The 14,724-nt window shown below is 34.7% G+C and overlaps 1 protein-coding gene across 7 annotated transcripts in view; it reads right to left on the bottom strand.

The window, feature by feature from the left end:
• The window catches only part of LOC141443398 (uncharacterized), an 83,621-nt gene that overhangs the window by 44,097 nt on the left and 24,800 nt on the right, over nucleotides 1-14,724 (bottom strand). Inside the window, exons 1-2 of one of the 7 annotated variants that reach the window (XM_074108654.1) lie at nucleotides 9,584-9,673; nucleotides 7,325-7,418 (exon numbers count right to left, since the gene is read on the bottom strand). Coding sequence is in view for 1 of the 7 variants with exons in the window: in XM_074108648.1 (XP_073964749.1) it covers nucleotides 991-1,018 (28 nt within the window). In the remaining 6 variants the exon portion in view is untranslated. Of the gene's footprint in view, nucleotides 1-990; nucleotides 1,076-7,324; nucleotides 7,603-9,420; nucleotides 9,527-9,583; nucleotides 9,674-14,724 lie in introns of those variants that run through there. The other 6 variants (XM_074108649.1, XM_074108653.1, XM_074108652.1 and 3 more) reach the window with 6 other exon arrangements.

The raw sequence follows: 14,724 nt of genomic DNA, 5'->3' as shown, positions 1-14,724 counted from the left end.
CGCTAAACACTATCTGTATATATCCATATTTTCATAATAATATTAAGATATGTCAAAATCAGGAGTTGTCAAATACCGTATTACTGCTCTCACCCGCGACTAGGGTTGCCATATGGTCGGTGATACTATCATTTTCCATAAGGTATAATTTTCACTCCACTAACAGTAGGTACTGACATTGTACTGTTCTGACAGTGGGAATTATACCTTATGAAAAATGTTACGCGGTATTGAAAAATTGAAGTCACCCTAAAAGTCCTGACATTTATTGTCACATATTTAGCGTGGGGAAAGGGGGAGTCAGGCGATTTGAGACACAGGAAAAAAAAATAACAAGCTTCATAGTACATGTGACAAGGCGGAGGGGGAGGGCTAAAAATGGTCAAAATTGTTGTGACGTTCTTTATGGATGGTCCTTTGACGTGGGTTGAAGAATGTGCTGGCGCGGCGCTGCGGTCCGCGGTGTACTGTATCGTGGATCTGCGCTTCCCTTTCCCTTCGCTTGACTCCCTAACCCCCTCCCCGACACTTTCTTTCTAACCCCCGACGCAAAAAGAGGGGAGTAATAAGTTTGACCGCTCCGTACCGCACCGTAGCTCTTAAAATCGTGGACCGATTTGAATGCGGGTTATTTTATTTGAAAGCAGGTTTTCTAGCGATGGTTCTTAAGTTAAGCCGTTAAGCCGTTTTTTAGATACACTCTAGACCTGTTTGACACAACTGGAGACTAAAGCAGCAGCTACGTCTCTCAAAGAATTATAGCATAGCTATACAAAGAAGAAATGAACGATGCCAGTCTTTTGGGGACAATGCCAAGAGGGCTATTTCTAGATTAAATTAAGTTTTAATTTTTTTTTCTAAAATATTTCATGTAGGTAATATTTTTGTGTAATTTATTAATTGTAGAGTCTTTAACTAAAAAAGTTAAAAGATCTCTCAAAGGCTCAAAATAAAATGGATGAAATAAAAATTTGACATTTGGTTACTCACGTTTTTGCTGTCGGGGTATGCCCGACATGTTTCGGACCAATCCGTGATCCTTCAACGTGTGCTCTAACGCATAGCCAAATGAGAACTGAACTGAACTTTACTTTTGTGAATACCGACCTGTTTTTGTCAAGCGTTACAAGTTGTTGACCTTTTTGTACTTGCGGTTTTTCTATAAAAACAAAATGCTAATCTTTTATAAATAGAAAGGAATCTAGTATTTTATTATTAATTATAAGAGGGAGGCAAACAAGCAAGCGCCATCTGATGGGAAATTATCCATAAGGTAATTTTTACTGTCAGAACAGTACGAGTTGGTACTGTTAGTAGAGTCTAACATCTGGTAGTAAGGTGTACGGTTGTGTTATTCTGAAGATGAGCTCTGGTTGAGTTCGAAACGCGTCAGTGTATTGTGGTGGTGGTGAGGTGATGTGTGTTCTTATAGTGTGGAGGTGGAGGAACTGCATGAACACGCATATCGTGCATAAACTTAGCTATCATAAGGTCGCGGGTGAGCAAAGAAATTCTTTTATTTCACTGTTAGTACAGTAAAAATGATATCTTATGGAAAAAGCTATCACCGACTATTGCAGTATCACCGACGTTATCAAATCTTAATATTATAATGTGGAAGAAACCCTGTCTATGATCTTAAACAATTACTTTGCTCACCCGCGACCTTATGATAGCTACGTTTATGCAAGAAATGTGGGTTCGTGCAGTTCCTCCACCTCCACACTGTAGGAACACACAAAAATCACACAAACCCATCTATCACCACCACACTACGCTAACGCGTTTCGAACTCAACCAGAGCTCATCTTCAGAGCAACATAACCGTTCACCATTGCTACCAGATGTTAGACGTAAAGTTACTTTTCACGCTTAAACTACTGAATAGATTTAGATAGTACGTATCCCGGATAATGGAATAGTTTCCGCGGGATTTCGATGGAAGAATTCTTTGAAGAGGAAGTCGCAGGTAACAGCTAGATGTTTATAAGTTAAAAAAAAACGAACTTTAGTTCAGACTTGCATCCATAATTGATTATATAAATAAGAGAATAAAACTATAATAATATTAACTACCTATTTGACAACAGATTGTATTAATAATCTACATATTCATACTTTCATCCTAAGTATAAAGATATCCGACCACTAGAAGTAGATGAAATTTGACGCGCCAGAATTGACACTTACATGCAAGAAACTTACTATTTCACGTATTTATGAAGGTTTTTTTAAATGCTAAATCTATGTAGCTAATAAATCAACTTCCTTACGACAGTAATAATATTTTTTATTTTATTTATATGACTTTATATCACGCATTTCGGTTTTGGAATTTTAAATGATTTATAAGTCATTGTTCGTGTGTTTATATTACTTCATGCTAGAACAGCTGAACAGATCTGGGTATTTAAAAAAAAGTGTATCTTTTCTCTTTTTTAAATTTTAGAAAAATATGATTTTTCCTACTCAGTCTCAAGAGCACTCGATTCCAACAGTTTAAAAATGTCCTAAATCAAAACACTTAATTATAACTTAGTGCACGGAAAAAAAGGAATTCTTTGACCAAGAATATCATTCGTAGTCTCAGGAATATAGTTTAAATCCATGTAATTACGTATTGTCTTCATTCAATATAATATGGTGTCCGGCTATATTTAATAATACCGGTTTTATTTAATAATAAGTAATAAATGGTTAATAATGTTATTGTGATTGTGACATATAATATATAATAATGAATAATTTAATTTAATTTAATTTAATTTAATAATCGGAACTGTATTTTATGTATTTAATGTTGGAGAATTATTTATAAATCTACTAACATAGTTGTAAGATTTAATATTACTAATCATCTATGGACATTGTGGTTGAAATAAATGGATTATTATTATTATTATTATTATATACGGAATATTATTGTCTTGATCAAGGGTATATTGTCTTAATCCAAGACATCCTTTTTTCCGTGTGATATTTTTTCAATACTTACTTTTACTTAGTCAATTTCGACTTATTAGGCTTCATCAGATCACACACTAACATGTATATCGAAATGATATCGCATTACTTTGGTTAATTTTGAACTTGATTTTGCCCCTTCATTAAAGCCGTGATTAAATATAGGCCAAATAGTTCGGTAAAAGTGTTCTAATGACGTAATATGACCTCGGCTCGTAGTGTTACAACGTAATCGATAGCTTTCCAATCTATTGGCGAAGCAGGCGGTTAGACTTTGCTTAGGAGTTGACTGTGTCCCTGACACAAAGCACTAAAGGTCCTACCCACTACAACGTATCATATCATGACTGTAATATGAACGTGTCCGGCAGAAATATATTCTTTGTATTCAAATTCAAAGAAAAATAATGTTACTGGAGACCATACATTGCCGAAGGGGAAATATGATAGGACACTTGATACGACACGACAATTTCTTTCTTAACCTACTGGAAGGCAAAATAGAAGGAAACGAGTTAGAGGAAGACCAGGTGAAGAAAAGGGTGGATGTCGTGTCGTATCAGGAAGTCAAACAGCTGGCCAAAGACCGAGCGGAGTGGCGATTACTCCACCGACAAGAGCATACATAGCTTTTAAATTTAAGAAGAGATTCAAATTCAAAACACTACTTTTACTGATTTTTGGCGTATGAACCTTGTATATGAGAAGAAACGAGAATTTAGAAAAATTAAACACCCTTTTGATTATATGTAGGTACAGTGGGAATGGGAAAACCTTCGTCAGTTATTAAATTGATTCCTTTATACAGTCATAGACTCTTAGTACGTTTTGAAACCAAAGCACTAAGTAGACAAGGGCATATCAAATTATACTTACTTGACATGATAATAAGGGTCAAAATAGTATACACCTCTAACATATCTAGTTTCATATCAATACAATACCTTTTTAATAAACAGCGTCGTAAGAGTTTGAATCAAATAATGTTCTATTTAATTGTCAGTGTTTGTCAGTGCCAAGGTGTAGTGGTAGGGTTGCTATGGTTACCTTTAAACAAGATTATGGTTAACAGGTTGACAGTTTGATGCAGTATGTCATACTCAATTGGTGCAGATTATCGCTCATACTGAGCAAAGGAAAATAGATCTTAAGGTGACGAACCTTTTTTTACTCCGACTGTACCTAATAACTTCAATTCAAAATTAAAATTCAAATATTTCATTTGCTTCTATTTTATTTTGCTTTTTTTTAGTATTTTTTTATTTTGTTTATAGCTATCCCGCGGGAACTATACAATTTTTCGGGACAAAACCTATCCTATGTCCTTCTCCGGGACTCAAACTATATGCATACCAATCGGTTCAATGGTTTAGACGTGATGAAGCAACAAAGAAACAAACAGACTTACAAACTTTTGCATTTACCTATAATATTAGTAGGATAGTAGGATTTTCTTTTTTTTTCTATTTGTATTTAATGAATGAGACTATGACCACTAGCACATTTCTAAACCAACCGTCGCAAGGGTGATGCCAGACGATTGTACTTTTTGAGCAGGAGTCGCGTACTTTCGGTCCCGTAATTTCTGCTGCATTCGGTTTATAAAAGTCTAGTTTTTGCCACACGGCGAGTCAAAATAGACAGTACACAAAGAAGACTTTTGCATGAAACCAAAATTACACACAACTCAAAAAATAACGCTCTTGGTTCACCCTAAGTCGCCATCATACGCTGTTTCAAAATATTTGAGTACCTCTGCTGTTACGATATATATATGTCATATTCATATATATATCGTAGCGGCAGAGCTACTCAAATATTTTGAAACAGGAATACATTTCAATAAATTCGTTACATTAGATACATACATATCAGAATATGCAATTTCTCATAAATATTTAAAAGAGAGTTTCTTTGCTCACCCGCGAATGATAGCTAAATTTATGCAAGATATGCGTGTTTTGCAGTTCCTCCACCTCCACACTGTAAGAACACAAACAAATCACACAAACCCATCTATAACCACCACCACACTACACTAACGCATTTCAAACTCAGCCACAGAGCCTAAAAACGAAAATGATCCTAAATATACCCTGCAAGTAACTTCCGACTCACCAACTCACTTTTAAATTTTCCAATTTTTTTTTCATACACACCTCATGACAATTACAAACAAAAAAAAGTAACCAAACACCCAGGTGAAGTCATTCTCAAATGACGTGTGAACATACATTCTTCAATTATTTTTTATTTGTAAATTCAAATTTTATATTGATCAAAAACAGGTAATTCATTAAACCCATTAATTACCAGTTTGGACATCCGCAAATTAATTGTTTGTCAAATGATCAAAAATTAAAATGACAATTTTGTAATTAGCCAATAAAATCGACAGTCGTATCATAAATCTAATCAAGGAAACTGGCTTCATTAAAATTAAATTAAATTAGGGTGACCATATCTTAAATCCAGCAATCGGGACAAGAATCTTCAAAACCCCGGATTTCGGAACATAGAACCCGGACATATCAAAAGCGTTTTTTAAATACTTTACTGATTACTTGACTGATTTTGTCTGTTATTATTTTATTTTCATTTAAAAAAATGACTTTCTGCCAAGTTCCATGCGGCGTATTCTTCTTGGGAATGATGGTCTTTCCGCAAGTGCTGGTAAGTAGTTTAAAAAAGTGACATATAAAAGGGCCTTTTGAGGCCGACTGGCAGAATAAACGTTTTCACTTTTTTAATTTGGTGGAAAGGAATGGTGACATATAAAGACATTTTGGCTTTAACTTTTCACTCGCCGCTTTAGTCTTTTGCAGAGTTGACTGATGTTCTCACCACTGACCACTAAAGGACGGTTCAAGGCCCAACATATCAAGGGTCCACGCTCCACGCAACTCTAAACCAGTCGTTGTGAAATGCCACCAAAAGGTCACTTGATTGTCAACAGTTTTATTTAAATGGCCAAGATAATGAAGCTAAACTGTTGAAATGCTGAATACAAATTTGCGGATACAATCAAAAAAACAAAGAATCTATAGGCAAAGAAATATGATCTGTACTTTATTCAAAATTTTAGGCCCAGTAGATAAGGGATATAATATTGTATAAAAATAAATAAACTTACTATCAATAATACGCCATAGTTCACATAAAAACTTATCTCCGATTATAGTAAGTCTGAAAATGTTTCATTACATTTTAAACCAAATCCACTTTTAAATCACTAATCATAAAGTGTTTTTAATAATGGATAAAACTCCGAATTAATAAAATTCATATTGTCACTTATTATTATAAATCTTTTTGTACTACTTTTTCGATTCAAATAGAAGGTTACCTACGTTAGATTAGAATTGCGATCCCAATAGACACAAGAGGCCACCAAAAACCAAGTTAGGTTAAGTAAAAACTGCGAAAAAAGTATCTTAGGTTTCGTTGTTCAGTTAGAACTGCAATCCCAACATTAACCAACCTAATTTTTAAATTGAAATTTTCTGAAGGCGAACTTTTGTGAACTTTATTATTAGTTAATACAAATTTATTACCATAAAATTTAAAGAAAAAAAATTAGAAAGAGTGATGATTATTAAGTATGAGCATTATTCGTTAGTTGAAAGGGAAATATCTGAAATATTTAGAAACGCTTGAAACTTTTTATATCAATAGGAATAACCTTTCTAATTAACAGAAAAAATATCAGATTTGTAAGTGTAGGTATGATTAGTTATCAATTAATTTAAAAAAACGAAAGTTTTCTTTACTGCCAAATTACGACAGTCCGGTCGGTTACGGGTTGTTCCATAGTCCAGAATAAAAAAACATTAAAAAAGAATTTATGTGTCCTTGACTCGATCGTTTTGACAGGTGACACTCTTTACCGGGCCGAATAATACTGACATGGAAATACCGGCCCTGTTTTTTATGTACACGCCCATAGAAGCTGAACCTAAGTACTTTAGGATTGTTATAAAATTAACCTAAATTAACCTGTCATCTCCCAGGATAACAGGATCAAAGGAATTTGGGCACAAATTTGTGCCTCTGGGAGAGGACAGGTTAAACCTGTAGGGTTCTACAGGACACTACTGAAATATATCTTAAACAGTACAGTTTCAGAAAAAAACTTGTTCGTCCATATGAAACAGGGGGAAATTAAATATTTGAGAAAAATACACTGAGCAGCAAAAAATGTGGCCACCAAATGTATGCAGAATCGGTAATTTAATTTTGTATGAAGGGTGGGCCAAATTTTTTGCTGTTGACTATATATTCAGCGATAAACAAGGATCAATAAGTTACATTCTAGTATACTTAATACTTATGAATATAATGAAATAATTTGGAAACTTACCAAAAATCCTCTCCAACGCGAAAAAGTCAATGTATGTCCGTTTATCACTTCACAATATCACACAAACACTTCACATCATCTAGTAACTAGAACACTGAAACATTATCCAAAATAATAATCATAGTAGTAAAATAAAACATATATGGCCACAGCGTAAAGTGCGAATCTGAGATATATGTAAAAAAAGTCTTTTAGAAAATCACAAATATTTTGGGTTACACCCCTCTGCTGGGGCGCGGTCTCTTGCATTTAAATTTTAAATTTCTTTGCCAATAAACCTGTAACAATTTGAAAAAAATTAATTTTTAACATTTCAATTTTTACTGCAGGTGACCAAGGGTACGTTTTTTGGAGACATTTTCGAAAAATTCCAGCTTTTTTATACACTTGTATACATAGTAAGTATACAATTCAAGATTTTTAATGCATCATAATTTGACCTTTTTTGGGATTCCATATTCGAAGTGCGCCTACGGGACACTAGTTTTAAGAGTAAGTTATACGTCTCCCGTCTATTACATACAGCGTTGTACCTTTTGAACAGTAATAAACAGAGAACAAAATATGTATAACAATGACCGTGAGTACAAAAAACATTTAAAACATGGTAAAAAATTGGTCCATTGGTTATTAAATATAAATATCAAGGGACAATTCACACCAATTTCACATAATACACCCCAGGACATCCTAGTTTAGAGTGCATCTGACTTAAATTTTTATGTATGTTTACGTGTTTTTAAGCAATGATTGCATGTTATATTGTATACATGTTTAAAGGTGAAATAGAAATATTTTATCAAAAATTATATTATTCAAAAATAATTTTAAGGTTACATTTTATATTTACCCACGTAACAGAACAGTATTTTATTGAGCGTGAAAAGTTTAGCCTCTAGTTACGTCTAGCAAGGCCGACACACTATGACGTCACGTTAACAGTAAGTGAATATGAAATTATTAAGACTGTTTATTGTATACATGTCATTTTGTCTCTGATTTGTATACTTGTTGAGTAAGACGTGGGTTAAATATACTTACGAATAAACTTGTTTTTTTTTCTCAAATAATTAAATTTGATTTGCTTGGGTTGTTATTTTGTATAAAAAAACTTTTAAGCCAATTTGAACAAAAAATGTTATTTAACAGTAACTTTATTTACTTACACAAAAAAGAAGTCACTATGTTTACAAAAAATGTGTTCTTTTTTTTAATTTTATGCAGTTAATTACCTATCAAAATATATCATTTAATGGTCACAGAAATATCAAGTCCATTTATGTATCATTAATGGATACATTACAATCGACAAAAACATTTTCAGAAACATGACTTTTAGCGGATGTCATCATTAACTCATTAATATTGTAAGAGTTTTTAGTAGAAGTTTTCCATTAATTTTTTTAACACATTAAGCAATTATAATCTCTTTATGCTTGTCGGCCAATTTAAAAAGTGACAAGTAAGTACTCGAGAATATAAAGAGCACTCAGCATGAAATTGATACTTAGGTGTCATTTTAAAGTTGAAAGTTGGAAATTAAGTCACAGCACTGTATAATTATGTATAACAAAATAATCTGGAAATTTATTTGAATATGGTTTGTTAATAAAAAAGTGGGTATTCTAGAAATTATATGACTTAATTTGTACTTTTTTCAATGGTGTGTGTGAAGTTCCCAATCCGCACTGGGCCCGCGTGGGAACTATGGCCCAAGCAATCTTGTTCTGAGAGGCCTGTGCCCAGCAGTGGGACGTATATAGGCTGGGATGATGATGATGATGATGATGAATTTGTACTTTTGACACTTTTAATCCGTAAGCTATAGATAGCTTTACAAAAATAAAATAAAACGTATCACTGTGACGTCCGTCGACATATCTGCGTGGTCAAATAAAAAAAAATACAAAAAAAGCACAAATTAAGATGATAAACGAAAATTTAAATCTACCAAATAAAAAAAAACTCTTGCTACAATAATATTTTTGTACCCATTCTTTCTCTTGTCAGTGAATGTAAAAAAACACTCAAGTAAACATAAAATTAGACACAAAAGCATGTTACTAAGTTAGAGCATTTTAAAATCAAACTCTTGCCTGCGCTATTACATCACAATCTGATTACATCTGGAGAAAATGTAGCTATATCAAAACGACATAAAAACAAGGCTTAAAAACACATATTATACAAAATATAAGCATCAAAATAAACTTAAAAAGCATTAGTAATATAACAGTAGGAAAAACACTGTTTTAAAACCTTTATACAAACTGAAGCACTCTAAAACTTATTGAACACAAGCGCTTTCAACGGTGCGCGCGCGCAACTACTGTTTCGAATTGCCTCGAGTGGCCTTGTGTGTCCCTTTCTAATGCGATCAGCGAGAGCGAGACGCACTGAGCGAGCGAGAAAATGGTGAGCAAAAGTGGGGAGAGTGTGACCAAGTTTTAGGAAATGGTGGGACATTATTAGCAATTAATGTTGTTTCGTGTTATATGCGTGTTTTTCGTATTTGTTAATGGTTAATCGTATGTCTTGTTATAATCATTAATTTTGCTTTATATCACAGTTAAAGTATGTTTGCAATAGTTATTTGCAAGCGTTGGCAGGCCTCCCACCAGGTGGACTGACGACATCGTGAGAGTAGCGGGAAACCGGTGGATGCAAGTGGCGAGTTGTCGTTCATTGTGGCGTTCTAAGGGGGAGGCCTTTGTCCAGCAGTGGACGTCTTCGGGCTGATGATGATGATGATGATTTGCAATAGAGTAAGACAAAAAAAAGGAATAAAATGAGGGTAGGTAATACTTTCTTCTAGGGGCTGTGCAGTACAAGGAATTTTACTGTCCGGCAGATGTGGCATGAAACAAACGGATTTGCCTTGTGCACTTGGCCCGTTGGCTTGTACCGTCCCTCTCACTCTCGTAACAAATAATATTAACGTCAGTGCGACGGCAAGATACGAAGTTCGAATTTTACACTTATAGGGCCTTGTCTGACGTTTGATGTTTCACGGTCCGATGTGGCTAGCAAATGTACAAGTTGCAGGACATTCCCAAAACGTGGAAACATTCTCCTGAACATTCTGGAAACATTCTTGAAACATGAAACTTATTGTTTAAATAAGAAAATGTTCTTACAATACAGTTTAAATAATATGCATTATAAAAATACTCCACATTATTTATGTACATGTTTTAGTATGATACAGTTAATTATTTAGTTGATAAGTGATATTTTATCAATAAGTTTCTTAAACTCTCGTTAAATCTTTCAGAATATTTTATTTTTACCCGACTAACGAGCGTATGTATGTATGTATGTATGTGGGTATGTATGTTCATTTCTTTGGTTCTCGCTGCAGCCTAAATGGCTGCACGGATTTTAACATATGAGGTATCATTGGATTCATCATAGGAAGGTGGAGTTACGTGGAGAAATAAAAAAAATATTTTGTATTGTAAAAATATAATAATAATTCATATAGGTATCAAATGAAAGCTAATAATTAGCCCATTCTAAATAATATATAGGTTGTAATAGAAGTATCTACCCATTTTCACAGAGATATCAAAAAAATATAAAATAAAACATTAAATAAAAAAATAAAAAAACCCGACTGCCTTAAAAACAAAAAGGAAGAAAATAAGTATAGTGGTCTAGAACCCTGTCAAGTAGTTAATTTAAAGTTCAACAGTCGGGACCCATAAAAGTCGTAACCAGCTCAAAAATTCTTGATAATGGGTCCCGACTGTTGTTGAACTTTAAATTAGCTACCTGACGGAGTTCTAAACCACTAGACTTATTTTCTTCCTTTTAGTTTTTAGGGCAGTTAGGATTTTTGATTTTTAAAATTTAATTTAATGTTTTGTACCCGACTGCCCGATGGAGGTTTATGTTTTTTTAGGTAAGGTAGGTTATTCTTCAACACAGAATATGTATTAATACAGGAAAGGAAATTTGATCCGTGATTGACCTCTATCTCATCTGATAAAAAGTACTGATCGGGCTGAGTTGAGGATGTTTCTCACTAGTTCAATAATAGTCTATTCATTATATTTATTTTTTAAATCATGGTTACCGTACTATATCGCATGCGCCTGAGTCGAGAAACCGAGCGTTGCGAAGCCACCACCGGCTGTTGAATTGCCAATGCGCCGAGGATGCAGGTTCGATTCTTACACAAACAAAGCAAGTATTTTAAGTTAAGTAATTTATTGAATCTGTTAAGCAAAGATTGTATGAAAGTTCGGAATAAAGGGCTCTATTAATTCACAAAGACGTCCACTGCTGGACATAGGCCTCCCCCAAGGCTCTCCACTCAGACCGGTCTTGTGCTTTCCGCATCCACCGCGATCCCGCGATCTTAACCAGGTCCTCGCCCCATCTTGTTGGAGGCCTACCGACAGCTCGTCTCCCGGTCCGCGGTCCGCTATTACTATTATTATTATCAATTTATGACGAGCTGATAGCCAAGTTGTTAGAGAACCTGACTACGAAGTTTGAGGTCCCGGGTTTGATCCCCGGCCGGGGCAGATATTTTATGAATAATACGAATTTTTGTTGTCGGGTCTTGCATGTTTCATATGTATTTAAGTACTATATAAGCATGTTTATCCGGTGCCTAGTAGGTATCTATAGTACAAGCTTTGCTTAGTTTGGGACTAGGTCAATTGGTGTCAAGATTTAGTGTCCCATGATATTTTTTATTTTTTTTTGTATGAAAGTTCGGAATAAAAGGCTCTGTTACTATTATTTTTATAATTTTTGACAAGTTACTTTGCGGAGGTCCTTGAACTAAAACAATTACGAGTGCAGCTTTGCTCAACCGCGACCTTAAGATAGATACGTTTATGCTACAAAATGTGTTCATGCAGTTCCTCCACCTCTACACTGTAAGAACACACACAAACCCATCTATCACCACCACACAACATTGACGCGTTTCAAACTCAACCAGGGCTCATCTTCAGAGCATTACCACCGGTCACCATTCTTGGATGTTAGACAGCAGGTATCAGTGTGTGTGGCGATTGTCATCATCCTCATCAAAGCTCTTAAGTCAACTTCATCAGTCAACAAAATAATTCGGTACTGTGTGCTCTTACTAGCATAACCTTGACTTAAACAAATATTTAAATAACTATTACATAGTTGAGCAAGAGCTTTAGGTATTTTTATGATCCTTTGTATTTATTCTAGGCCATGTTAATCTATTTACTTTATAATATGAGAACTAAAATAAGCAAGGTTCTTAAGAGAAGTCTCTTCGTTCCATTCTCCATACAAACGTAGTCCCGGTCTCATTTGAAAACTAGGCAACAGAAATAGATGAGATTTTGTAAGTATGGACTAGACGTAATTATCTATGCCTGTGGTTTTTCAGATTTTCATATAAATGTGTAATATCAGAATTACAGGAGCTCAAAAGTCGACAAAAAAAGATGTCAACTTTGCACGAGAACTACAGACTAATAAAGCATTTTTACAAAAATCGAGAAAACCACAGGCATAGAAAATATATGAAAATATCTTGATTGTAAAATATCATTGATTTCTGTGCTATACTTTTCGTATAATATGAGGACAACGAAACCCAAAATTCAACCGTCCAAATCTTGTAAAGCCTACAGCTATCTCGATATAAATTACGGACGTCGTTGCGGAAGGCATGGGGGGGACGGCTGCGAGCGCTTATGTCACGAGCGATAAAGACAGCAATATCCCAAACGAATACCTAACGCGGCCGCGCGGCCGGCAGGGAAACTTCTCTTAAACTTCATATACTTACTTGTTTATATTAGAATTATGATGAATTGTTCTCCAAAATAAATAAATTTAAAAATAAATAACATTTGGTCTCGAATTTTTTTTTTAATGTAATTTTTTTTAAAGTGTATCTGTATAATACCAGATACATAGACACTGCATACTCGGCGCGTTTAGCCAAACGATGCGGTTTCGAATCCCTTCAGTGTGCCTGATAGGATTAGAGATCTCAAATTTGGCGCAGGTGCTATATGGATTCGTAAATTATGCATAATTGTTGAAAGTCTGAATTACGTTTGTCAGAATGATCGTTTGTCATACCTAGGGATTGCAAAAACCGGTGTAAACCAAAAACCGGTTAATAACCGCCTCGACGTATTCAAAACCGGTTAACCGGTTTTTAGCCGGTTTTTTGCAAACTATTTGAAATTGAAGTAATAGACGATAATTTTACTATTCTTGGTTGCTATTGGTGTTAACGGCGTATTTTTGAGATTTAAATAAGTATTTAAACATACTCTGTACTAATAGGGGAAGGTGGGTTACGGTGGATCATTCGGTATCATTTTATGTGTATTACACGCATGCTCGTGAGTGGTTTCAACGTTATTGCTCTTACTCTCCCCGCTTGCCAAACTAGTCATCGTCTCAGTATCGAAACGAGAGGTAATGTTGCAGTGCACCTAGCAAGTACAAAAGTATATTTTTAAGTTCTATATAAATAAAATTACAGTACCTTTCAAAAGTTTAAGTTCACTCTGTGATTTCGGTTGAATGAAGTTTTAACTCAAGTCTTTTATTACAAGTAAAAACAAAGCTAACCCACTAATATAAAACCACAATACTAATAAAATATCAGTTAAAATTCATTTTTCGGATGGAAAAGCGTGAAGTTGCAAAATGTTATGATAGTTTCATATCCATTATGCCATTGACTCTCACGAGATCACCAACTTTATCACCCGCAAAGCATCCCCAGACCATAACTGACCCTCCACCGTCCTTCACTGTTGGCATCACGCATAGTTTTGCCTTTCGTTCGCCTTCTTGTCATCGAATGTATTTGACGACGTCTCTCCCCAAAAATTGCAATTTTGATTCGTCGTAAAATAAAACTTTAGACCACTGCTCAGGCGTCCAATATTTGTTTTTTCGAGCCCATTACCCACCCCCTTTTACCCATATTCTGTTAACGTAACAAAGGTTTTTTTTTGGCAGCAATACGACCATTATTAGGCCATAGTTTCACCACCATCGAAACTGATATTGGCTGATGGTGGCGTTGAGTTCTTCGCGAATTTCTGGAGCAGTTCGAGTTCGTTGGCGTTTGCTCTGGACGTAAATAAATTTGTCTTCGCTTTTTGACGTGGCGTACCTGAATGAAATCAACTGGAATTAAGACCTCGTTTTCGTTTCAAAGCACTTAATACAGCAGTTTGGAAAAACCTTAATTTTTCAGCAATATTTCGTGTCCTGTACCCTTCATTGGACAGAACTACAATAACAGCAAGAGTTTCGACACTCAGATCGTTTTTGTTTGAGGACCCATTTTTAATAATTGCGGACTTTATTAAATCTCATAGGAAATACAAAAAATATCCTTTAAACGCATCATATGTGCGAATTACAATATA

The sequence above is a fragment of the Choristoneura fumiferana genome, chromosome 27 (genome assembly GCF_025370935.1).
Source record: "Choristoneura fumiferana chromosome 27, NRCan_CFum_1, whole genome shotgun sequence".
Lineage (NCBI taxonomy): Eukaryota > Metazoa > Arthropoda > Insecta > Lepidoptera > Tortricidae > Choristoneura > Choristoneura fumiferana.
The sequence above is the reverse complement of the archived record's forward strand: the minus strand, read 5'-3'. Positions and strand labels throughout refer to the sequence as shown.